The 26,290-nt window shown below is 41.8% G+C and overlaps 1 protein-coding gene and 1 long non-coding RNA gene across 4 annotated transcripts in view; one reads left to right on the top strand and one right to left on the bottom strand.

Annotated features, from left to right (window-relative positions):
* Cxxc4 (CXXC finger protein 4) overlaps positions 1–19,121 on the bottom strand; it is a 34,304-nt gene extending 15,183 nt beyond the window's left edge. Inside the window, exons 1-3 of one of the 3 annotated variants that reach the window (NM_053342.4) lie at positions 9,535–9,576; positions 9,335–9,410; positions 5,532–6,841 (exon numbers count right to left, since the gene is read on the bottom strand). In NM_053342.4, coding sequence (NP_445794.4) covers positions 5,532–6,584 — 1,053 coding nt within the window. In that variant the 5' untranslated portion in view covers positions 6,585–6,841; positions 9,335–9,410; positions 9,535–9,576. Of the gene's footprint in view, positions 1–1,427; positions 6,842–9,334; positions 9,411–9,534 lie in introns of those variants that run through there. The other 2 variants (XM_006233339.5, XM_006233341.5) reach the window with 2 other exon arrangements.
* On the top strand, positions 5,711–25,308 carry LOC134478856 (uncharacterized). Its single transcript, XR_010064445.1, has 2 exons — positions 5,711–5,848; positions 24,851–25,308. It is a non-coding gene; the product is annotated as an uncharacterized LOC134478856 (long non-coding RNA).
* Positions 25,309–26,290: the final 982 nt, after the last annotated feature.

Raw genomic sequence — 26,290 nt, 5'->3', positions numbered from 1 at the left:
CCCTGTACAAAGTATTCTGAGTTCACTTCTGCTTTCATAAATTAACTTATGAATAAGAGAAGATTTAATATTTTAATGCATCCTAACTTCAACCTATTATTTTACCTAGATATTGCTGTGTGGCTTGACCAAGAATCTCTTAGTATTTTGTATAATGTAAGAAGTTGAAACACACCTGGCTTATGAAAAATGTACTGAGTAGGACACCATATTATTAAAGTTTTGCAACGCAAATTCGGAGAGAATTGTTTTCTGGTAAAGGTAAACTTTATATTCAGATCACCTGGTCAACTCTGATGGAGTGATGGACCTTAAGAGGACCTGCAACTTCTTAAAAACACCTTTGAGCCTAGTCCTAGGAAATACTAAGGTAAGTAAATGTTTAACTTCATATCCAAAATGAACATCACAACAAGGTTTCAGAGCTCACAGCAGTTGCTGTCTCCAGTTTCCAACATGGTAGAAAATGTTGTACTTGGAGAAAGTACAGTGGTCCTCCATCTTCTGTGCAGACCTCTTAAATCCAGTCTTACAGATCACTTTGCCAAATGGCTTTACATCAGTCTCTAAGTCTGACTCTGTGAAACTCTGGCATTCCATCCAAAAGAAAAGTAGATGGTATGCAGAAAAGTAATTCAGTAATCAAATCATTAAAACTTTTCAAGGCAAGAAACTTTTACAACCTCCGTTGCCCAATAAACACCCCCTTCTTCTCCAAATATCTTCATCCGATTAAGTTGCGCCTAAAGTTCAATGTTATTTGATTTCTTTTCTTCGTTGTCTTTCTGAATGTCTTCTTGCCTTTTGTTTGATGACGTCTAAGTTTCCAAGAAATAGTCTGTATATGGTATTGTTTATAGATTTTTTTTCTCAATTTTATTTCACTACTTCTAATTGCCACATAAAATACTGCTTAGATTTTTTTCCATGCTGCTTAGACAGAAAGGAATATCAGTTTCATTTAGGAAGCAAAAAATATATCTTATTTTCATAAGCAATTATATTTTTAACTAACAGATGAAGTTGAATGGATTTATTATGTACAATTTGAGCTCTGGTGTGCATAAAAACAACGTTAACTCCTTTGGACTGATCTAAAGGGCAGAGCAGCTCCCTGGGTACCTCAGTGTCCTCACAATGAAACTGCCTCATATCTCTGACCATAACTAAACTTTTCCTTATCATTTATAGACTCTGGGTCTTCCTTTTACATTATCGCCTTGTTACATTCTAATGTAACAAAAAAAGTATCAGTTGGTTAGGAGTTTATTGGGGAAAAAAAAACCTCCTGTCCTATAGAGAGATAGAATGTGTCTAGTCCCCCAGGGACTTGATGTGCAGGACATTCAGAGGCGATACCCAGAGGGGAGCTTCCTCTTCTAAAGAGAAGGGGAAGGTGAAATGGGGGTAGGACTTGCATGAGAGGGTGCTGGGAGGAGAGGAAGGGCTGATGTTGGGTTGTGAAGTAAACAAATTAAAAAATACTTCCTGCGAGCATGTCTTAATTGTTAGACAGAAAACTCATTTTGAAACTACGACATGAAATGACAAACTGAAAAAGTTTCAACTTAAAATATGCAAGATTTATTATATTTTATCTATGCATATATACTTTTTAAAACAACCCAGTAGACTTTAAGACCTTCTGAAGTGTTCAGTCATTTGCTAGTTTTCTGCAGCTACGAACTGGATAGTGACACATCTACTTTAGATGTGGGCTACAAATTAATTTTCTTAGCAGGCAGCCATCATCATTTTGCACAAGTTACAGACACAGTGCTTTGTCCAGAATTTCACAACTGCCCTTGGTTGGGGCCCCCAGAGCTTAAAATGAATACGTAGTGTCTCTCTCCACTTCTAAAACACGTTTCTAAACCAAGTTATCTGGTTTCACTTGATAACATCAGAATGTTTTTCATCAAATCCTTCAGAATCTCGAGCTGGCTTCTAGAAACATTGCTGGGGGGCTGGTACATAGGCACACTTCCTATTTTTTAAGTGAGAGAAAAGAGAAAGAAAAACATAACCACCCTTTTAACTGTTTTTTCCCCCAGTTTTCCCATCTCTTCTCTATAAAGTTGTGGCAGGAAAGAGAGCAGGAGTGGGAGGCAGGGGAGCCTCCCAGAGGTACAGCTTCACTAATGTAATTCCATAAATCAACTAATGGGAGAGAAACCAGCTCTGTGTGGTCTCTAATGCTGTCCCACAGAGATCAATCATGTCACCTGAACAATGTTCAGGGACTAAGAGGCTGGGCTTGCCCATGGGACTTTATCCCTTGAGTTACATTAGATCGTGATATTTTAAAAAGTGAAATCTTTGTATCAGGCCAAAAAAATAAAGGTTGCATATATAAGTATTTACCTAGTATCATAATAATCCCCTAAATGGTCATATTTTAAATAAATCTAGGAACTGAATGTTAATTAAAGACATAGACTCTTAAAGTAAATTTCGTCCAGCAGGAACACAATGCATTTGTATCAACTGCTTTTAACAATTAGTGGCTATTGTTAATACAGTGATTGATGAAGGAGCCGTGGCATGTGCAAACACACAGCACACAGAACACAGAGCACACACTATTCCATGGGTATTGCCACACTGAACGTCAACAGGGAGTGCTACAACGTAAGTTGCTCTTAACAGGGAACTAAGCAGGGGAAGTCGCATTTAAAGGAAGGCTAGGAAAGGAGGCTTAAGAGAATGTGGGCAGAATCCCAACACATCCATGTGAATCTTCCTTAATCTTGATTTCCACAGCCTAAAAGCAATCTGACTGTGCCTCTGGTCTCTGAGATAAGACCAGGTCAAAGAGAAGGAGGGTTTGGAGTGCTAAGAGGATGAGTCGTGAGTAGTGTGTAGATATAAACCACTTATGTGTCTGAAAGTTAGCGCCACAAGTATCAGCTACTAAGTTTATGATTGAAATCCAACTCCTAGACCTGACAAGAGTCTACCCACTCTCAAAAACATCTCCTGAGATCATAATGGGCCAAATTAAAGATAGAAAAGCGGATCTGCAGGGGAACTTTTTCAGCTTCGGTTCAATCATTGAAGATCTGCTACCCTATATGCAAGCCCTGGAAGTTTCCTACAAGTGTAGCCTGAGGATCCATGTGGGTTTGAGGTAATCACACGGCAATTACTCTATTCAGGACCTGGATAGACACTCAGACAATTTAGAAACCTTTTTTTCCTTTTGTTTTGCCTAGTAGTATTTCATGGCCCTGAACTGTCCCGCATGCCCTGGTAGGTAGAAGGAACCCTCACTCCGGAAAACACCTGCAGTGGGAAATGTGCGTTCTCTCACCCACTCCCCACCTTCTGCGTGGCCACAACGTTCTGTGCACGCTAATTTTCAAAGACAAAATAAACGATTCTACGATGCTTGGAACTATGAACAAAAACTTTGAAAAGTTTGTGGGAAACCACTGAAAGAGAGACAGAGAAGAAATATACGAAGCCAGTTTAAATGAACACAGCAGCCTAGAAACATGGCTGAAAGCCTACTGGAGCTCGTAGCAAACTCCTCTGGAGTGGTTGCTGACTAAATAGATGAGGGTCATTCAGCTTTCCTCTCCACTACGTCCCCTGCAATGGAACAGGTGGCTATGCTATAGCTGAAGCTAGGGTATGACAATTCCAATGCTATACTATATACAATGCCAGAAATATAACTCTACAGATTACTCTTCAAAGGGAAAATAGAAGCCATACTGTCCTATTCACTAGACATTCATAGGCCACCGCCTCATCATAAGCTAAAATTTCCCATGGTCTTCCAACCGAAAGAAGTTATAGTAAATGAAAGTACAACAGAGAGCTCAAAAGTTAGTTTCTTGCCATCTCGGGAAATACATAACCTGCACTGTAGCTGCTGTTACCTTTGCTTGACCATAGTTTCCCACAGGAAGAACAACGACATACCCTGTGAAACAATTACAGTTCCCAAGAAGACCTGGTTTCTTTAGGAGGAGGAATACATGCAATGTTGTGACAGAACTGCAGTCCATATGCTGCTAACTTTGGAAATCCCAGTCCCTTGGCCTTGGTTTGAACCAAGATGATCCGTCTTCTTTGTAGTCAAAACAGAAGCAAGATCTTTAACTTTTATGTTTATTCTTTAAAACTCCAATTCTCAGTGCTCCAAGGAAGGCATCCCTAGGTCATGTTCCTGATTTTTTAAAAGAATGTGCAAGTAAGTATTCCTCAGGACGGATTGGGGCAGTCACTCTCAACATCCAGTCTAGTCCACAGAACCTTCCCTAAGAGTAAACCCATTGCCCTGCCTCACATTGCACAAGCAGCTCACCAGATAGCCTTTCTCTCTAGATTTCATCAGAGACTGTGATTGCCTGTTCATACTTCCTTTCTGAATGTCACCAAAACAATATACCTGTAATTTTGCATTTTTTCCTCCTGTGTTTTGATTAGGCTATCATATAAAATGTTCGTCCCATGTATCAATATTAATTTAAAATGCAATTAAAAGCCTAATGTTACCATTACTTTAGTGAATAATGTCTGTTTTAAAGACCTATAGGAAAAGTAAACTATCATTTACCACATATGGCACCGACCAAAGCCTTCCTATGTTTAGAGTAATTTTGCAACCACAAAATGGTTACTTTGTCAGATGCTGAACCCAAGGGAGATGTAAAATCTAAAACAACAACAAAACAACCGAGTTTTCCTGGAACTACGTAAATTATTTTAAAAATAAGCTCCCCGTTAGGTCACATTAGTAAATAATTATCATTTTACTCAAAGTCACATCTCAAAAATGTGACTAGCAGCTCCCTACACTCTCTCTGCTGGCTCAAAAATTATCAGGAAGGCAAAAAAAAAAAAAAAAAAAAAAAGACAGGAAACAAAAAACATCCTGTTAGGCTCAGAAGAAAATTATTCTAGAAGAGGATAAAAATCCCCTTTGGAATCCAGGCAATTCAGCCCACACATGCACGCGCACACACACACACACACACACACACACACACACACACAAAGATGGTATATATACATATGTATGCGTATACTTTAAGTTGTGTACAACATGAGTAGTGTTATGTCTGGGCTATACTAAGTCCATATATATATATATATATATATATATATATATACATACATATATGTATATATATATGAATGATAAATATGTTCAATATTTGGGGCAGAGCTTTTTGTTTGGATGTTTTCCTGATGGACCAGTTTAAAACAGCAGGGAAAATATTAAGCATACTCAGATGCAAAACTTCGGGTTCTTAGACCAATTGCCTTTTTTTCCAGAGACTAAAAAAGGAGGGGCACTCTCTAGCCGAAGGGCGGTCCCGACTGAAGTGCAGCTGAGAGGGTGGTATTGAGGCCAAGTCCTCCGCCAACCACCCATGCCAGTATGTTTCAGCCTGCAAGAAGCTTCAGAAAAGGGGATGCTGCGTCTTGAATCCAGACAAGAAACCCTGTGGGGGAGAGGGCAGGGGGGTGAGGAGGGAGGGGGCAAGACTGGGAAACAAGAAATCATCTCCTCTGACCTCTAGCGAAGTGCCAGGTTTTTTCTTTAGCTCTTCACATTTTCTAAATTTGCAGATCTGGTGTCCCGTTTTGCGGTTCCTGCAACTGCTGCAGACGCCACAGTTGATGAGCCTCTTGCAGGGCACGCAGACCCCACACCTTTTCCTCTTCTTCTTGGCCGGGTTGGCTCCGCCAGCTCCCCCCGAGGAGGACGAGGAGGAGGAGGAATGATTCTGCGGGCAGTCTGCCAGATTGGCAATTTGAAACGCACTGTCTGTGACGGCTGCTGAGGCTGCTGCGGGGGAGTGAAGGGCTGTCATGACGATGACCCCTGGAGGTAATGAGATGCCCCCTAAAGCCGGGATAGCGGAAAAAGTCCCCACCCGCTCGGGGAGATTCATTATCTCTGCTTCAGCAGCGCCGCATTTGAGCTTGTTCATGCATTCCCCCGCCAAAGGTCTGCAGTGTTCGGGGGATAAGGTGGAGAGGAAATTAGTATTTGCCATTTGCAACGACGGCTCTGGCGGACAGCCAGCCTTCCCCAGACGCTGGGAGTCGTTCCGGTGGTGCATGCTGGTCCTGCCGCCGCCACCGCCGCCGCCGCCGCCGCTGCCACTGCCGCCGCCGCCACCGCCACCGCCGGCGGCGGGGAGGATCGCCGAGGAGGAGGCGGAGGAGGAGGCGGCGGCCGAGGAGGATTTCCTGCCGGCTCCGCCGCCCCCACCCCCGCCCCCACCGCCTCCGCCGCCGCCCCCGCTGCCCCAGAGCATCGCGGTGGCGGCGGCGGTGGCCGCGTTGTCGCAGTTCCACGGGGACATGCCGATGCGCGCAGCAGCCGCGGCGGCGGCGGCGCTGCTGGGGAAGATGGGGGTGGTGATGCGCGCGATCTTGGCTGCCTGCGGGAAGGCGCCCCCGTTGGTCTTGTAGAAGGAGGTGGCAAAAGAGCGATAGCGCTCCATCTCAGAGTTGTAATCCACAAGGCTGTTCAGGGCCCCCTCGGGCAGGTGGCTCTCCTTGGGCAAGCCCGGGGCCTCCGGGCTCGGCCCCGGCTCCACGCAGACATTGGTGTTCATGGTGCAGGGGGGGAAGAAGGGGTGCAGGGTGGAAGTGGGGACCGCCTGGTCCGACACCTGGGTGGGAAAGGGGGAGAGGTGGGGGGAAGGGAAGCGGGTGATGGTGGGGTCGGGGTACGGGCCGAGCCGTGCAGGAAAGTGGGATCCGGGTGGGGAGAGCAAGGTGAGGGCTGCTCTAGTCCTCTCTGGGGCGCATGTCCACAGACGGTGAATTCCCAGGCAGCGTCTTCCTTTGCATTATCCTCCAACTGTTACAACTAAAATAAAGAAAGTCATTCCAACGAGCTGCACGAGGAGAAAAATTAAAAATAAATAAACAGCCGCCCTCGTTACCCCACCGCAGACACCACAGAAAGCTCCCACGTTCTCTAGTCGGGTCGTTTGCATAACAATCATCAAGACGTGACCCCCTTCGCCCCCCCCAACACTCCCAAGCCCCTGCTCCCTCCCTCCCTTCCTCCCTCCCCGCAGCACACCACACAGCTCCTCCCCCCCTATTCTTGTAACCCTCCTGAGAAAAAATGTATTAATAGCTAGAGTACCCAGGGAAAGAGGAAAGACGGGGGTGACAAATGCCGAGGGAAAAGGGCAATTGGAGTGCTAAAGACATGCAAATCAGGGGTGGGAGGGCGATACTACCTATAAGCAGAGGGCATTTAAACATTATGAAATGTGTGAACAAGTGCTGCCTGGGCATGCAAATGCTGTAAAGTAGAAACAGCAATGGCCCTATGAGGAAAACGAACCGGAAATTAGCAAATGAAGTACTGAGAAAGTCTACAATACATCCGAGCATAAACTGTAAGCAAACACAATACAACCCAGAGCTACAAGACTGCCCACATACAATCTGAACCAAAGAGGCAAAGGGGGTTGGGGGGCAGGGGTGGGGGAGAACTACCAGCTGCCACAGTGTCCTTCTGTGTCTGCTGTCATTAGTTTGAATCCCAGCACAGCTGGCTCTGTTAGGATCTTAATTCATTGGACCAAGGACAGGTCTCAATTGTACAAGCCATTTGGTGGCAGGGGCAAGAAGGTGGTGTATTTCTTGTTTTTAAAAGGGAGGGGAGATGGAACATAGGTAGGTAGGTAGGTATAAATATATAGATAGATCTCAAATACAAGTAATGCCACAGCTTATAACTAAGTATCTGCTGCTCCTATAAGAATACCAATTATTTCTAATGGAGATTGCTGTCTTCCCAAGAAAACAGGAAAGCAAAGGACTTAAAAAAAAAATCATTCACTAACACTGGTTTTTGCATAAAGAGAAGGGAGATCCCTTCAGGTGTTGTTTATCCAAAGAGCCATTAAGATAATTTTCCCCCTTTTGCTATTTTTTTAAAGAGGAAAGTTTAATGCTAGCTGGGTATTTGCATTTCTCTGCTTAACAGGCCACCATGAAGCTTTAGGAAGAGGGATCCTGTTTGCTTATTAAGGGTGGGAGGCACATCACAGCCTTTTAAGAATTAAAGGGAAGATGTAAAATGTATATTCACCTTACAAAAACAGTTTCTTTGTTTCCTTTTTTTTTTTTTTTTTTTTTTGCCAGAGTACCTTTCTCAGGCATCTTCTGAAGCCTAGAGATTGGTGTGGAAGGTGGAGTTCAGGGAATTAAAGCTGAGGGCCTAATAGTCCCTGTCTCAAAATTTCAGAGTTTCAAATGCATATCAATTATAGTAATTACGCTTATAATTAGATTAATGAATCATTATGTCCAAACTCCAATTTTGAAAACTTCAAGGTCTACTGATGAGGCACCCTAAAAAAAATGGGTTTATGTAAACAAATCCCTATTAGGCATAGTAAATCAGGATAAGGAACCCCCCTCCGGCTGGATTAGAAGCTAGCAGGCATCCTTCAATCACAGCAAGTCCCTAATCACTCAGGAACCACCTCTGTGGTTTCACATTAGGGAAAACTGCTCCCTTCTGAGGCCTGATGACAATACAAAGGTGCCCCCCAAATCTTCCTGACTAAATATCCCTGATACTCTCAAGGGTATGGGGGAAAAGACACAGTAAGAAAACATAAACAGCTTCAGTTTCTGTGGATCACATTGAAGATGCAAGTGCTACTCACTAGAAAACTAGTTATGCCAGCCATGCAGTAGGCATCATCCCACTGAGTGGAGGGAACACTAACATTTTAGTCTTTTGACCTTGTTCCAAATAAAGAAGGGGTTTAATATCCGCCCCCCCCCCACTTCCAGATCTTAGCATGGTGTTTCCAAACAAGCTGTCCTTGCTTCTCCAATTGCTACCACCTCCCCCTTCCCACCTCTAGGTTCAATGCCACCAGAAACTGCAGAAAATGATTGTGCCCAGCATCCAGGTCATTATTGTTTAATCAATGCATCCCTGGAGCATGAAAAAAAAAAGGTACCTAAGCCACAGTTATTGTTTGGCTTTTATTTAGCAACAAAATAAAACATACACACCAATGACTATAGTTCTAATGCCAAAGCTAAATTAAACATCCATACTTCATGATCCTGCTTTGCCTCTGAACAATGTGACTGTACATGCCTAGTACTGTATGTCTGGTCTACCAGAGACATGGAGATCAAAGGTCATATTTAACATTCAGGAGGAGGGGCCGGTGCAGATTAATTAATTAATTAATACAGTCACGGTTTTTATTGCTGGAGTCCAGCATTAATCTACTTTTACAATCCCACCGGACAGCAAACATTTAAGAGAGAAAGAGGTGGGGGGAAAGCCAGAGGAAGAGAAAGAACAATCACTTACCAGTCTCTTTTTATTTGGGGAGCCTTAGAATTTGCAGACGCTGCCAGTCTGCCTTTAATTAGTTGCACATCACCCCCTAACACAAAGAAACACAAATCCAGATGTGTCTTGGCAGCTCCCAATTACAACTTTAATACTTGTAAACAAACTGTTGGGAATGGGGGGGTGGGGTAAATAAATATGCGGATGAAAAAAAATACCTGTAAATGGCTTTTTTTTCTTGTTGCAGAGAGGAGGAGGAGATGGTGTTAGTGGAGGGGGTGGAAGGAGGAGGAGGTGGGGGTGGAGAGGAAAGCGCCGAGTGTGAGCGTGTGTGGGAGAGCGCGGGGCTGTTGTCGGTGGTCTCTGCTCTTCCCAGCGCGTTGCTCCCGGTCCGTCTCCAGTCGCTGTGTGCGAGGGAGGGAGGGAGCCGGGGAGTCTCTCTCTCTCTCGCTCTCTCTCTCTCTTTCTCACCCTCCCCCCCCCCGTCTGTTTGTGTGTGTGCGTGTGTGCGGTGGCTGGGGGAGGGGAGCGCGGAGAAAGGCGAGGGAGGCGGTGCGGAGCCGGGGGCGGGGGCGGGCCGCGGCGCCGAGGTGAGCAGGACGCAGGGCGCGGACACCTCCCGATGATTGGCTGCAAATTACACCGGGAACAAGAGGCGCACGCGGGCCAGCGCTCCTTTTCACAAATCCCCAGCTCGCCGGCGCGGCCACGTTTCCCGGCTCGCCCGCCGCCCCGCCAGCCCCCGGCTCGGCGGAGGATTTTCTTTTTTTTTTTTTTTTCTCTCTCTGGCAGATAATTGTTTGGAAGGGATGGAAGAGAGGGCGTTCCCGCCCCTCGCGCCCTCGCTCTCTGCGGGTGTGTTTGTGCACGCTGGGCGGGGGGGGTGTGTAAATAAACTTGTCTGGGTTCCCTGGCTGAGCAGGGAAGAGCCGTGCCAGACACAGAGGGAAGGTCCTGTGTGGTGCAGGAAGGCTCTCAGTTTCACATCCCCATCGCCTGCTTTTAAATGATCTTCCTGGTGGGGCCGGGAAAGACACTGTAAAAGAGAATCGTTATCGTTCTAAAGTAAGGGGTAAAGGGACCGGTGTTCTGGTGGTTCGAATCCCTGAAATGTTATTATGCCAGAATGTTTAAAGAAAACAAAAATGATGCGATGCTTGACCGGTCTCAGTCTGTGGCTGCCTTTCTCTCGTCTCCCACACCGCCTGCCATTCCCACTGTGTCCGCGTCTTCCTGCCCTACATGGCTTCACCCTCCCCCTTTCCTCTTTTATCCGGTAGTTCCAAGGAGTCAGATTTCTATCCCACCTCCCTAATTTTAACTCCAAACTTTACTTTTATATCTAAACGATCTCTTTTAACTAATTTTAATGTGATGGACATTTTACTTCCCATCACCCAGGGAAAATACTTCAAACTGAAAGATAAGTATTTAACACACATCGCATGTAAATAAAACTCATGAAATCCAACTATGAATTAACCTCTTCCTTACCGTCTCAAAGAAACCGAGATATACAAGACACATGGTGTACACCTATTGAGCTGCAGACTGCCAGAAACGGGTATGAAATAGGATGTTAATTTTTAAGTCCTTTTAAATATTACTCTTTCTCCCCAACCCCTTCCCACTTGGATGGGATTTGAGAAGGTGTTTCATACTGTAGCCCAGAAATTTCTGGAATTTACTATATAGCCCAGGCTAGCCTGGGTCCCTCCTAGGCAGTTATCCTGGCTCAGACGCCAATGTCCTGGGGTTCTAGATGTGCACTACAGCATCTGACTCTGAACGAGCCTTCTAAGAGCAAACGAAATCAGACTCAGCTTTAAAGTAGAATCAAGTTACACAATGTAACAGAAACCATATTGTGGAGTAATGCAGTATCGTGGTTTCAGAGAGGGAAGAAAAACATGGGTTATTTGTTTTATGAGAACATATTACTAAAAGACAGCGTAAACTATTTTATATTTGAATTTTCAAAAGATTTATCTTGACCTTGTCAAGATTTGGTGATGTGAAGGTTATGGATAGCGGATAAGATGGTAAGAACGTTGGTGTGCACACTCAAGATGATCTCTCAAGAGGTAGGTAGCAGTGGCTGAAGTAGTTGCAATATGCTCGTCTTTTTTGTAGACATAGGCTAAGTTTGTTTAAAAAATAGTTATGTCTTTTCAGGCAAAATAATTGGATAATTAATGAGTTATTTCTACATTTCTGGGAATGCCTTGCATATGCAAGGAAAGAAAATTTCCACTCAATGTTTGTTTTCTTTTCCTTTTTTGTTTTTGAGCTGAGCATCATATGAAATCTATCAGCAGACTGCAATCAGTTTTAATGTGTAAATACGTTCTACGAAGATCCCTAAGTATCTTTTCAAGTATACGGATATATAAATAGTGCTTGTTTGTTTTGTTGAGACAGGGTCTTGCTATGTACTTCAGAGTAGCCTTGAACTTTGCCTGATGAATTCTAAGATTATAAGTGTGTGCTATCACACCTGGCTTCCAAGTTTACAAATATTTAAAAGCATCGGTTTAATCTTTAATGTTACTGTTGATGACTACTATTGATGAACTATCTGTACCAGGCATCTGCAGTATCTTATGTTATTCTCATACTTCTTTTTCTTTCTTTAAAAAAAAATAAAAGTGAAAAAAATTCCAGAGAAAGTCAAGAAATTTTAGACAATTCTACCAATTGAGCAAATTTTACAAAATCCAGTGTCTCTCCAGTGCCATATGGTTATAACTTCAGTCTGAGTTTTATGATCAATAATTAATTGATCAGTAGACCCTCTCTAGACATTAGAATCTTAGATTTAATTATGATTGTGGAGCCATGGCTAATATGATGCCAACTGAACATGCAGGGAAAAATTATAAACAGTCCATGCCCTTTCCACCAGAAAATTAACCATAGGCTTCCCCAAATGCAATAAAGTAAACTTCCTTTCCTTGCCTATTTCCGGCCTCATTATTTTTTATATAATCTTAAAAGCTTGTATGTCTGACATCTCTTACACTAGTCTTCGCCTTATATTGTCCCCAAGATAAAATGCCAGAGCTTTGAAAATTCTTTGCCAGTGTTAATTTTCAAGTTAGTTCTCAACAAGATCCCTAATTCTATGAAACACTAAAACTTAAGAATTTCTCTTCTAGATGCTTACCACGACTTTCAAATGGTTGCAAGCTGTTTGTATCTTTAGCATGCTTCTGTGGTCAATATCACTGTCATTATCCCTATATTCCCATAGTGTGAAACCATAGAAATACACTGGTCATCCTAAGGATGGTCATTCGAGGCCAGAGGGTCGCTCATCTCTGAGGGATGCAGGGATCCTATTTCCTTCTAACCTGGGACTTCAGGATCAACTACTTATCCTGTGTTCAACTGGCAGAAGGGCACAGAGGAAGCAAGGCTGATCGGTCTTCCAGTCAAACACAGTATCCAAGTTAGCATGTACTTGCCAAGAACTGGGAACTTGCCACAAATGGCTGCCAAGATCCCTGGTGGCCACCAACTGATTGCAACTCTGTTACTTAGAAGACAAAAACATGTGAAGGACATCTGGAAGCCTCCATCCATTGTAACACTAGCAGAATACATAGCTCAGTGTCTTACCTCCAGATTCCTTTTCCTCCTGGGGGCTATTTTACTAATTACTCCCCTTTGAGATTACCACTGTAAGGCATAGTTCCTTAGTGATTTAATGGGAAGTTTAACATCTAGGAACGATTGATGCTTCCTTAAATATTTAAGGACAGGTTAGACAGAGCTAGGTGTTCAAATAAAGGTTTCCTAAACAACAAAGAAAGCAGAAATGGTACCGTTAAAGGAAATGCCATGAACCTGAATTAAAATGGCTTAGAGATAAATTTTAGGCGATGCCAGCTTCTATTTGTCCCTCTAAGTACTCTATCCAAACCCACTTCCTCAGACATAACATAGTTCAGCTTGCCATTATCAGACAGAAAAATTAACAACTGTAATCCAAATACTGCTACTTATCCTAAAGACCTATCCCTCTAGTGATCATATAAGAAGGAAAAAATATTTCACATTCCTTAATAGTTTGTGTTAAGGAAACCCTTCCAAGTTTACTTGGTGCTATGAATCCACAGTTGTCATTCGATGAGGCTAGATCTTAAAAAACAAAGGTCTATACACATTGTCATTGCCTTCCACTTTAATTAATGTGGCAGCATCAGCATCAGCATCAGCATCAGCATCAGCATCAGCATCAGCATCAGGATCAGGATCAGGATCAGCATCAGCATCATCAGCATCAGCATCAGCATCATCTCCACACTGGACTTCATATTCTAAGCTGATGCTTTCTTGAAGTTAACACAGGAGTCTTGACTTACAAGCTGCCTGTTCATCTGTCTTCATTGCCCTAACCATGCCGTTCTAATGACAAGATAGTTTCTTCTATGGTTTGGATGACCTCAGTCAAGGCTGAAGACGGTGACAGTTGAGGGTAAAGAAAATAACGGGTTCACTTGGTTAAACCTATTTCCCTGGCCTCCCTATTTTTAAATCCAATAAAGAAATTTTTTCATAAAGTATTTGCCAAAACCCAAGTTTGTACACAGTTTAGTATTAATCCTTCGTTTCTAATAAAACAATTCTCTGTGCTTTTCTAAAAACGAGCGTGTCCAGTGTTTATTTTCAATGAACTATTTTAGAAAAAGCACAAGTCCATTTTCCTTCCTTGAGAGGAAGAATTCTAGATAATATCACTGAATTGCTAAAAGTTCAATCCAGACAGGATCCCCACCCCCACCCTGTGCTGACCTTTGCTGTTCTGTAGTTATAGCAACAAGAAGACTTCCTTCTGTCTGTCTGCTCGGTTCTCTTTCTGAAGTGATGGCAGTCTCTTACCTGTTGGTATGTAGTATAGAGAGTGTTTTACGTGCACTGGTCTCTTCATTTAATCTTGGATTTAGCGAAACCAGAGTTTACATTCGAATTTTTAAAAAATAAATGCAATTAATTGAAGTGAATTTGAAATGGTATACATAGTATCATAGAATATCGATCATTCCTTTAGACAATGTTTCACATCGTCTTCAAGCTTCCTTAAATAACTCCAAGTTTAATGTCTCTGTATACTCATATTATATCTTAATCTAAGCATACAGAGAGAAAAAGTCATAAAACAGTCAAGCCCCTTTCTAGGATAGTCATCTGACATAAGAATGTAAGAGTGAGAAGCTAAACTAGGCCTCACAGTCTTACTCTGACCTTGGGTATTTTAAGTCTCATTTAACCAGTCTGAAATATCACTTTAATTATAGCAATTACCTATCTCACAGGGTTTGTGAGGTTTAATTAATGTTAGCAAAGTGTTAAAGCTATTTAGTAGAACAGTACCATAGAAGCAAACTACCTGAAAATACAGCCTCCCACCTCTAAGAGTTGTTAATTTTGTACTGCTTTTCTTTGTTTCTTCAGAATGAATGTTGCACTCACTCCCTTTTAAAGCTTTCGCTTCCATATTGTGGTCTTTTCTTCTTGGAATTTACCCTGGATGAAAACATTCCTCAGTCAGACAGGGTAGGAAAATAAGAGACCTATTTGGCAAAGAGACATCATATTCCTCTATTCAGAATTATAAATTGACAATTGACAATTTGAAGGTAGCCCCCAAAAACATCTTTTATTTGGGTCCACGGAGTTAGACAAACTGAATGAAATATTAATTTTCCTTCAAATGTCGGGAGATTTGTTTAATCAATTCCCGGTGGTGGAGCTGGTACCACTTCTGGGGATGGAGCCTTAAGTTTTCCAGTATTTTTGGTATATTTTATTATCCAACACCTGTCCATATAAACACTGGAATCCTGAACTCAGTCTGTGCCCATTTGTACTGACTGCTCACAACATAGCATTGCCTGGCTGGGTAGAGCATTGGAGGCTGACGTCCAGTCCAGATGTGAAAGTACTTTAGCAAATGTATTCTTTGACCTCAGACAGAAGGCTATCAGAATGATGTTGAATCCATGGCAAAACAGTTACTCTAACTGGGTGAAATTATGAGTTCAGAGTAGAACTGGATTCAGGCAAGAGATAGCCATGGCTTTCCAACGTCATGGATGACATGATTCTTCCTGTGTCTTACTGAGCCACCCTATGACCTCGGCTCCTCTCACAGACTGTTTCCCTCACACTCCACTGGCACTAGGTTCAGGCATCACATTCAGGGAAAGAGAAAGGCTTTGCTATGTGTCTAAATAGTTAGTGTGGAAAAACTTGCCCAGAAGCACTACTGCCAATTCCTCTGAGTTAAAATTAGATCACGTGGACACATGTAAGCCAGCCACTCTGAGACAATGAGACTGACATTGTCTTCCAAACAAGTGTCATTTGCAGGATGAAAGATGAGGTCCTCCTAGAGAAGGGGACAGCGTGGAGGATAGAAACCGTGTTTCTATGAGGGTCCAAGGAGACTCTAGGAGACACACTGTTGTTGGTTAGATAAATATCATTGTTAGCTGCCTCATGTAGTTCATCTGTCATTTGATTTCTACTACCTTAGAAAGGTTACCCAGGCCTGGGCCTCACAAATCATGTCAAATTTTCCGCAAGAGGCAGTTACTTTGTGTTAATAGTAGGGGTCAGTTCTTTATTTGAGAAAATTAGTAAATTATAATATCACTTATCAATTCCTATAAACAAGGATTATTTTGGAATAGCATGGCTTTCTGGGAAGTTTCGATTTCTCCAATAACTTTATTGAGTCCCATCTCCCATTCATGACCACAAGACCTTTTATACTGTGCAATCCAAATCATGGACTGACTAGCTGAGTGTCAGAAGTATTAGGGATATGTTGTGGTTTGCCCTGGAGTTATCTGTATTTCGATGCTAATTCCACTGCCCCAAGGACAGCTGCATACTCAGGACTCAGGAATCAGGTGACTTCACCAGAACCTTCTCCCCATTGAATTTGTAAAATACTGGTGAGGGGCAGGTACAGGAGAAGGAGGCCTGTCATTGGAGGAGAAGGAAGAATGAGCAGGAGAGAAGTTTGAAGGAAGAGGAGGAGACTGGAACTAAAAAGGAGAAGAGTAAGGAGGGAGAGAGAGAGAGAAGCAGTAGCAGGACAATATGGCAGATGACATTAAGATCCCACTCTGTGTATTTACAGGTTATTTTCAATGTTCTTAAGGGATGGATGGCACCAACATTGTATGTTTAGGTGGGCAATTATATCTTATCTATTGGATCTAAGGTTATTGTGTTGTGTGTTCTTTCATGTGTAGATTTAAGTGTAATGGAGTGTGGGGCGGCTGGTCTGGGCCACCATGGAGTTGGGATGTGTGTTTCTGGCATGGAAACATCTTGAGAACTAGATAGTCAGAGAGATTGCTGACAGCTCAGAAAGAGGCCTTCAGTAGTGTGATAGGGGATGGAGCAGAGCAGGTGAGACGCTTTGCTGACTGAGAATTAAGATATCCAACAGATATCTTCGGGCACCACGGTGCCGGACCTAGCAGGGATAAAAGACAACCTATACTTTTTTTATTTTTATATTTTACAACAACAGATGGCACCCAACGTGGGTCTCGAACACATGACCCTGAGATAAAGAGTCTCATGCTCTACTGACAGCAGGATATGAGCTAAAGTTCTCTGAGTGCAATGAGAAAAGCAAAAAGAATATAAAAATTGAAGGAAATTAGGTTTAAGAGAAATCATGAAATTTTTAGCAACATAGCATAGTATGCTAGATCTATGTTTTGGTCCATTTTAAACATTTCCCCATAATGCCTTCTGCCAGCCAGCCCTCAAGTCTCATGCCCTGACGTAATTACAAAGTATCATAAGCAAAGTAAATAGCCAGTCTTTAAATGTTCAAGTTGATCCCCAAACTGACTCAAATTTGCAAAAATCTGGCATAATTTAAAAGTAAATAAATAGAAGCAACACTTAACAGAAGGTTCCCGACATAAGCAAAGCTGTGCACGTTTTGTTTATTTACGGGATCCTGCAAAGTGTCAGATTCACTTAAAAATAGTCAGCGTGCGAGTGATTGATTTTTAAAAACTGAATAGAGTTCAGTAACATGAGCATTCTCAAATTAAGTGGTTTAGTAAGAGGAAAGGGGAAAACGGCTTTTGGATAATATTGTACTCTGGAAAACATTTGTCTATTCAGATATTTTTTGAAGGTCAGCTGTGAGAAAATAGCCACTGTTTTTACTGTTGTTGTTTTTCCAAACATGCATTTGGATTGGAATTGTACAAAGAAAAACTCTCACCACACGTATAACACCTGGATGTCTCCTGAGATTGAGTGTTAAGTGGAAGTGTAATTATTCTACTTTAATCTTTTTCATTACATAAAATTTTACCATATACTGAAAAGATGTAATAAGTTAGAAACTCTATGCCAGTGGAGTTTTTAATTTACTGTTGTCTCTTCACTTGGCCAATAACCATTTGCTTTTCCTCTCCACCCAGAATTATTCTTTCACACATGTTCATCAAAGCAAATATTTCTTGAACGTTTACTAGGTGTGTGAAATAATGTCAACTGGTGAGAAGTTGCTCTTAATTTAATAGAGTGCCCAACAACATTAACACACACACACACATACACAGACACACACTTACACAGACACACACACAGACACACACACAGAGAACACACAGACACACACAAATACTCGCGTGCGCACACACTACAGGGATGAGAACATTCAAGAAGCAAAAAGAGTGACAGTGAATGAGATACCAGAAGAACAGAATTTCATTGTATATAACCTTTAAAGTTACATGAGAAAGGGGCATTTCCAATGTTCAGGATCTCTGCAGTCGGCCATGACTGGTTTGCTCTGGAAGGATCCTGCTGATTGATTTTGGAGAAGATGACCTGGAGGGAAGGGACATTCTGTTCTTAAGGACATTTTAGATTCTCTGAAAGACAAAAGAGACTTATGGAGGCCACAGAGTGGATGTCTGTAGTTGATTTAAGGGACACAGGAACTTCTTGATGCAAGGAAGGTGACTCCGAAAAGTCATTAGAAAGGGAGATAGTGTAAGAAAATCCCCCAAAAGGAAGGTGCTTGTGCATTAATAAGTGGTTCACAGATGTCACTTCCTCAAAGAAGCTGATGTAGGTTCCACCTTTATTTTGTTATCAGCAGGTCTACTTTGCTAAATTCCTGTTATTCTTACTGCTCTGAGTGTGACTCCCTGATCTATGTCTTCTCATCAAACACCCAAAATATGATTGTTTCATAATTTATTTTATAGGAAATTAACTATTTTATGTGAAAATTATGAACTAGAGACTCTTGTCCCATATTTCAACTTACCCATTTAGAAGCCAATAACTGAAGACTTCTGCCCCCATAAGAAAGGTTTCAAAGTCATTTTAGTTCCATGCAGAATTCTATAATCAGTAACACCTCTCTTTTGTTCTCCAGTAGTCAAGACGTCAAGAGCAGGTCAAAAGTTCCAACACTTGCACATTCACTGTCACACTCACTTCCTGTCCTGATGACCAGGATCACTGATGTGTCACTGACTGCACTTGTTCACCCTCCTTGTAAGTGACAACCAGAAACTCTGGATTCACAGGCAAGACCTCGTTTATTTCCACATTTTAGTTTTCATGTGGTTCTATATACATGCCACCTAATGGCCATCTCCCATGTGCCTCTAGCTCCCAAGAGTAGACAGCCATTATTATCAAAATCAGCTCTTTCCTCTTCGGGGATCATACTGATGTCATTATGACACACTACCACCATCTGCACTTCACTTAAGTCATCTAGAGATCCTCTCCAACCCTTCAGCTCTCGGCTTGCTCCACCACAATTCCTTGTTAGATTCTGAGGGTTATCAATTCTTGAGTGTGTAATTCTTCTAATGCAATGATCATCTACCATCCTTTGAAAATTCTGTGGCCACACTCTAAACCAACCATTTCTAGATTGCCTTTCTAGGTCATTTCCTTACATCTCTGGTTCTCAGCTATCCCATAATCTCCACCCCAGAATGTACAAGTCACTGACCACCTCCTTCTCGTTATCACTTCATACCTTTGCTTCCTCATGTATTCATTATAAAAAAAAACCTCTTGCAAGCTTTCTCAAATTTCCATTATTAATCAATTTGAACACCCTAGACTTGGCTTTTTTATGCCTTGACTCTCTCCTGACTAACTTAGTCAGAGAAAATTCTTCAGCCTGATTGCACAGAGCTTAATGGTCTCCTTCACTCCTGTATCTGTGGCTAGGAAAAAAAAATATATTGTATGAGTCTCCATCTCTCTTGAATTTTTGTTACAGTTCCTCAGGTAGGCCTTTTTAATGATACAGCATTATGACACCCCCACCCTTTCTGTTTTATATTTTCTCTCTTCAAGCCTATAAAACCACCTCCCCACTCTTTATTCCGGGTTCTACTTCACTGAGTTAATTCATAAAAACCACAGGAAGAAAAATTGCACAAGCCTCATCTATCACATTATACTCTCCATTTATCATCTGTGGTCAACATTCTTTTTTCCTCTTATTAGAAGGAACACTGGATGTTCCTAGTTAATGTTCAAACCTCCTACATTTTCAGTATGCCAAGTCTGCTCTAGATTTTATTCAGAACTTCACTATAGAAAGGCCCACTTCCCATCCCAAATTATTCCCGTCAACGGTTTCATTTCCATCACCACACAAACACATTTCTTCGTCTTCCCAGTTAACCCACTTTGTTCCCTACAACCACAGAGCCATGCACTCATTTGCCAGCAAAATTTTCCCAAAGAAATATGAAAGGTGATGTGTTCTTTTCAGCTTTGTGCATTGAGCCAGTTTCAGCTACACTCAGGTAAAGATTTCCAATGCCTGCCCTTTGCTAGATTCAAATATAACTTCAGTCTGCTTTTTTTTTCTTATTCATAAGTGTCATCTGACGTGTTCTTACCATGGCTTTTTAAAAAACCACTCCTGTGATTCTTTTCTTAATGGTGAACTGGTTCAGGGTTAGACCTAGATAAGTTTCTTCTTACCTTTCTCTATTCACCCCTTTCCTCGTTTTATCCAATCTAGTGACTTTAAATTTCACCCATATGCTAAGGCCTCCAGAAAGCACTTCTCCATTCTGGACTTCTATATCTAACTTACTAAAATTCTGTATTGATTATCTAAAGGTGGGCACCTTTCTCTCTCAACAGTCCCCTCAAAAAAAACTGAATGTTTAATTAATGGATGCAATTGCGTTATTTCGGATCAGAAATCTTGGAATCATCCTCCATTCCCCTTTACATCTATGATGGTTCTGTATATACTCAGCTGAAAAAGGGGCATCCAGCTATCTGGCAAAAGAGTTATGAGATTGGTGTAACTTCAAGGGTGATCTTGGGAAAGCCCAACAGTTGAATATGTGAAGATCTCTCCTACCAATGCTGGAGGACATCATGCAGCATGAAGAGAAGAAAAGTGTGGAGGAAGGGAAAAATACTTCTTTTACCTTGGTCTTTGTGATGGGTTGTATATGTTGGGCCAGGGAGTGGCACTATAATGAGGTGTGGCCTTGTTGGAGTAGGTGTGTCACTGTGGGTGTGAGCTTTAAGACTTTTTTTTTTAAATTTTTCTTCTACTTTTTATTTTCTTTTTATCTTTATTAACTTGAGTAGTTCTTATTTACATTTCGATTGTTATTCCCTTGCCCAGTTTCTGGGCCAACATCCCCCTAACCCCTTCCCCTCCCCTTCGATATTGGTGTTCCCCTCCCCATCCTCCCCCCATTGCCGCCCTCCCCCCAACAATCACGTTCACTGGGGGTTCAGTCTTAGCAGGACCAAGGGCTTCCCCTTCCACTGGTGATCTTACTAGAATATTCATTGCTACCTATGAGGTCAGAGTCCAGGGTCAGTCCATGTATAGTCTTTAGGTAGTGGCTTAGTCCCTGGAAGCTCTGGTTGGTTGGCATTGTTGTACATATGGGGTCTCGAGCCCCTTCAAGCTCTTCCAGCCCTTTCTCTGATTCCTTCAACGAGGGTCCCGTTCTCAGTTCAGTGGTTTGCTGGAGCTTTAAGACTCTTATCCTAGCCGCCTGGAAGTCAGTATTCTGCTAACAGCCTTCAGATGAAGATGTAGACCTCTCAGCTCTTCCTGCACCATGCCTGCCTGGATGCTGCCATGTTCCTGCCTTGGTGATAATGGACTGAACCTCTGAACCTGTAAGCCAGTCTGTTAAATGTTGTTCTTTAAGAGTTGCCTTGGCCATGGTATCTGTTCACAGCAGTAAAACCCTAACTAAGAAAGTCTGGGGTATCCATTAGCACTTGCTATCACATTTCATTACAGTCTTGGCACTGTGGCTCCCCATGTTTTGTGAGCCTTCAGCTTGAACACAGTATATTATAGGACTTCTCAGCCTCCGAAATCATATCAGCCAACCTTCCATAATATGTTTCTCCTCTTGGTTCTATTTTCACACAGAATCCTTACTTATATAATCGTGTATTCTCTTTATAAGTTTAATCTTCAAATCTCATTTTTGCCTTTTCTAAAATATAAGAGAGTTATTTGTTTATCTTGTACGTTGCTAGCCTACCAACAGTGAATTGACCCCTCCTTATTGCTCCTAATTCCAGCCACTGTGATCTTCCACACATAATTGATCTATTTTTACCCATAAAATTTATTAACATTTCTAGTAAAATTTGCTACAGTGCCTCATCTTTTCTTTTCCATTCCCATGAAGAAACCATTTACTCCTCCAGCGATGGTGTGGCTTTGAAATTGGCTGAGCACTTCTTAGCCTGTAACCTCCACTAAGAGGCAATTTTCAATATTATTTCTCCTTCTACTGGGATTCCCACATAAAATGGTTCACTGAAGAGGATGAATGGCTTAACCCACCCCCCCCCCATTTTTCAAGTTGTAACTACTATGAGGTGCCAACAAACTGTAGTGAGCCCTACAGGATCCACCACATCCTCGCCTGTTGTGACTACGTCACAATTCATTCCTTTGACAAAGCATTCACCTCTCTTCTTGTACTGCCGAATTGGTCCTCAGAGGAGTAACTACCCAATACCCTAAAAATCTCGTAAACTGTGGCCTGTGAGCTTTGTACTAGAGATATTATAGAAGGCAGAGTCTAGGGTGACCTGTCTAGATGATGGCAATGAAAACCTCTTCAGAGGGCACAGAAGGAACACTGCTGGGCCCTGGTATTTGCAATGAAGTTATTAAAATTTTCAGCAGCATAACATGGAGAGTAGATATTAAAACTGATTCTGCGGCAGGTGCACAAGCTCAAGAGTTTGAGAAATTGTGACAATGGTGATTTTTAAGGAGTTTTGAATAGGGTGGCAATGATTCTGGGGATCATTGATATATTGGGGAATGGTGAGGGAAACCCAAGGCTGACCAATTACTAATATGAAGATGGTCTTCTCTGGCCAGTGCACAGAAAGGCTGAAGTTACATTTTGATTAAAGAGGAACTGAGTGCAGGGAACCTGTAATTCCCAATGCTAGGAGGAATCTCAAGCTCTAGAATGGGAGGAAGTGGAATTCCAAAACCTATGACATAAATACCACAGTCGAAGCACTGCAGAACTTCAGATCTCCAGAGTTTCTCGAGTTCTGAAAACTCCTTAATTTGAAGACTGGTCTATGTGTGTTGTGGTCCTTTCTTTGCACGATTAAATGTGCTTTCTGTGGAATAGGCTGCCATTCCCATACTGGGCCGTCCCCAGTCATGTCTTCTGATTCTGCCTGACACTAAGCCAGTAACTACTTAGGCTACTGGAATCAAATCACAACGTACACAAATAGCAATTTACTAAGGTAGCAAAGGGGATGCAACCAAAGGAAAAACTAGTCAATGTATGTGATGAGGATTCAGGACAGTGGGCATGCTTTACAAGTGTGAAAATGCTGATTAATTATTTATTCTTAGGAGAGTGCCCACACCCTGGTTAAAGGATTTGAAATTGGTGCAAAATGTCTGGAAGATGATAAGTAAGGTGCTAGAGTAAGGATCTCCTAGACACCTGAGAAAAACTGAGGGGCTCTCCTCTGGTAGGTGCCAGTGTTAGAATTGTTTCAGGCTATGGTTGTAAAACATCAAAGACTCATGTAAGTGGGCATTGACTGAGTCAGAGAACCCACAAGACCACCATGATCTCTGAGGGAAAATTCCATGTACCAAAGGGAAAATGAATGTGTTAGTGGCCCTGATGCTAACCAGCCTCGTTGATAGCAGTGGGACTCATAGGGGTCCTAATTAATGGAGACAAGGTGGCAATGCTGCACTGTCAAACTCCAGTTGGTACAATTATTATAATGAGTAGTAGCATCAGAATGGCAGGCAGGCAGAAGCCTACAGAGAGCTATAGTGGTAGAGAACCGAGTAGAACACATGTAAGAGCAAGATGTGTGCACATCTGAACCAGTTACAGCGAATGAAGCAAAAATGAAGGAAGAAGGAAGCTGGAGGCAATTACTCAGATAAAGAAGTTCCCATCCCTTACTCACAGCCCATGTTTGACTCTGTTTTCACACCTGGGGATGGCTGATTGAACTAAGGCTTTTCCCCATGAAGAATGAAAGCAAAAACACCACAAAGACAAAGCAAGGATTCCTGTAGTCGCTTCCCATCAGACCTTGACACTGGCTAGTGTAGTTATACACAGGAGTGAAGAGAAAAGGTTACAAAAGATGTATTAGGCACAGGGTCTAAGTTCATATAACTTAAGAGTGCTAAACATCATATGGCCAACTTGTTATGAGTAAAGTATTCTTGATAGTCAAATCCCAGCAGAGGCTCATGGTGGATTGACAAAGACCAATAAGTTTATGGGCTTATAAGTTTGATAAAAGGATGCACAACTGAAGTAAATACAATTTATCTTCTGAGTGGCTCTGTCACAGATCTCTGGGCTCTAGGCTAAAAGTCTCACCCCTTCCCCATCCCCGCCCCCTACCAACAAAGGCCAAAGTTTCTACACTGGTCACTGACTATGGTGGTAGATGTTAGATGTGCTGACACTGAGACCAAGGCAGAATAGGCAAAGATTATTGCCACCCAGAAAGATATAATAGATTCAAGATCAGTTGTCCACATTGCATTTTCACTTAGTTCTTAGTCAGCTCCTTACAAAAAAAATCCAGAAGGATCCTAGGTTCGTAATTTACAGAAAACTTAAAGGAATAAAACCTAACATACGCTTGCTTTGCTGGTACGGCTTAGCTATAGTTCATGTCAAATGGATCTTATTTGGCTAGGTGTTATTTTATACTCCAAAAATTACTATAAGAAACTTTTTATGTTCCCTTTAAAAGACAACAGTATATTTTGACAGTCTTAGATTAATACTAAACTGTTTGTTCCTGAATTAAGATTGAAAGAATTTAAGGTATAAATTCTGAAGTCAAGTGGGTTATGTCTCCGATGTGGGAGAACACTTCCTATAGGGCTCTGTGAGCTTCTCTTAGTATTTAAACCAGGTGTCAGGAGTCCATGTCTGTGCTAATACCTATATGTTCTTTCTTTGTTGTTCTTCCCAGTAGAATCCTTCAAAATAATCCTAAATGAAAATTCCGCTGCTCGGCCCAAGATGGCTCAGGGTTAAAGAGTACTGGCTGCTCTTCCAGAGGACCTGGGTTCAATTTTCCACACCACCATGGCAGTTTCCAGATCTGTGACTTCCGGACAATCCAATACTCTTACCCAGACATGCACGCAGGCAAAAAAAAATTTATTTAAAAAAGAAAGAAAGAAAATCGTAGTCCGAAACCTTGCTTCCATGGAACAAGACTTTGCAATGTTCAACTTCACACAGAATTAACTCATTTATCATTCTGTTGCTTTATTGTTCTTTCTTACTTGTATAACATGGGAATCTTGAGAGTGGGAATCTTGATTTCTTTCTTTCTCGATGTGCCCTGCCCCCAAATCCAAGGGCAGATCCCAGTTTACTAAAAACACTAAGGAAACATTTAAATAAATTCATGCTGCATACCAAGACTTGATGTATTAACTTTATGCTTTGGAAATTATAACTGCTTTCATAACGCTATGGTGCCTCTAAAACTCCCTTCCTTCCATGCCATCTTCTGTGTAACTCAAAACTTACGAAATCTACCCTTGAAAACTATAGGTCTTATTTAAAATATATGCCGTCATCATCTCGAGAATTGATGTTCATTTTTAAAGGTTCGCAATTTTCTAAATTACATACCACATACATCCAATTCTTCTACTCCGAAAGATGAGAATAATGGAGAGACAATGTCACAACACAGATGAGTACTATTCATGATCAATTTTTAAATGATCCTTAGCATTGCATCAGCACATTTTAAAGTTTACCTCAGCAAGACATGAGTTCTTCTTGTGTATGCTAGTTTTAAACTTTGGTTTCTCTTGATTACCCCACACTACTTCTAACCAGTTACCTCATGACTTAGAGATTCTGTATTTTTCTTTATACATCTTTAATTATTTAAATAATGTTTACCCCTTTTGGCTTTGGACATAGTTTGGACATAGTTTGTTTTAGTTATTGTGATGGGCAGGCATACCATCCAGATGTCTTCTCCACTCAAAAGCTGGGAGTGCAGTTTGCCATAGGCTCTGGGTCCCGTGAGTTATTCTGTTACTTGCCAGGAGCTATTTCCCTGCTGGTCACCCGATTACCCAAGTGCCCACCAACATAAAATGATTCTTCTGCCCAATGTAAGGACACTATGATGACCATTTTAGTTAAGATTCTTTTTTTTTTTAATTTAGAGAATACTTTATTAGTTTTTGTAATCAAACCCACGTATATAAGACCTTACATATTTAATACAGTGTGTTACCCCTGTACAAATGGAAAAAACTTAAGTTCAACATTTCTAGACCAATATGGCTGTTAATTTCTGTACAGTGCCAACTCAACACAGTAAACGGGGATACTTTTTTCAAAAGTTGACAGCACAGGTAAAGTTTCAAAAAATTCAAAT

The sequence above is a fragment of the Rattus norvegicus genome, chromosome 2 (assembly GCF_036323735.1).
Source record: "Rattus norvegicus strain BN/NHsdMcwi chromosome 2, GRCr8, whole genome shotgun sequence".
In the NCBI taxonomy this organism is placed as follows: domain Eukaryota; kingdom Metazoa; phylum Chordata; class Mammalia; order Rodentia; family Muridae; genus Rattus; species Rattus norvegicus.
Note: the sequence above shows the minus strand (reverse complement) of the source record. Positions and strands in the feature narration are given on the sequence as shown.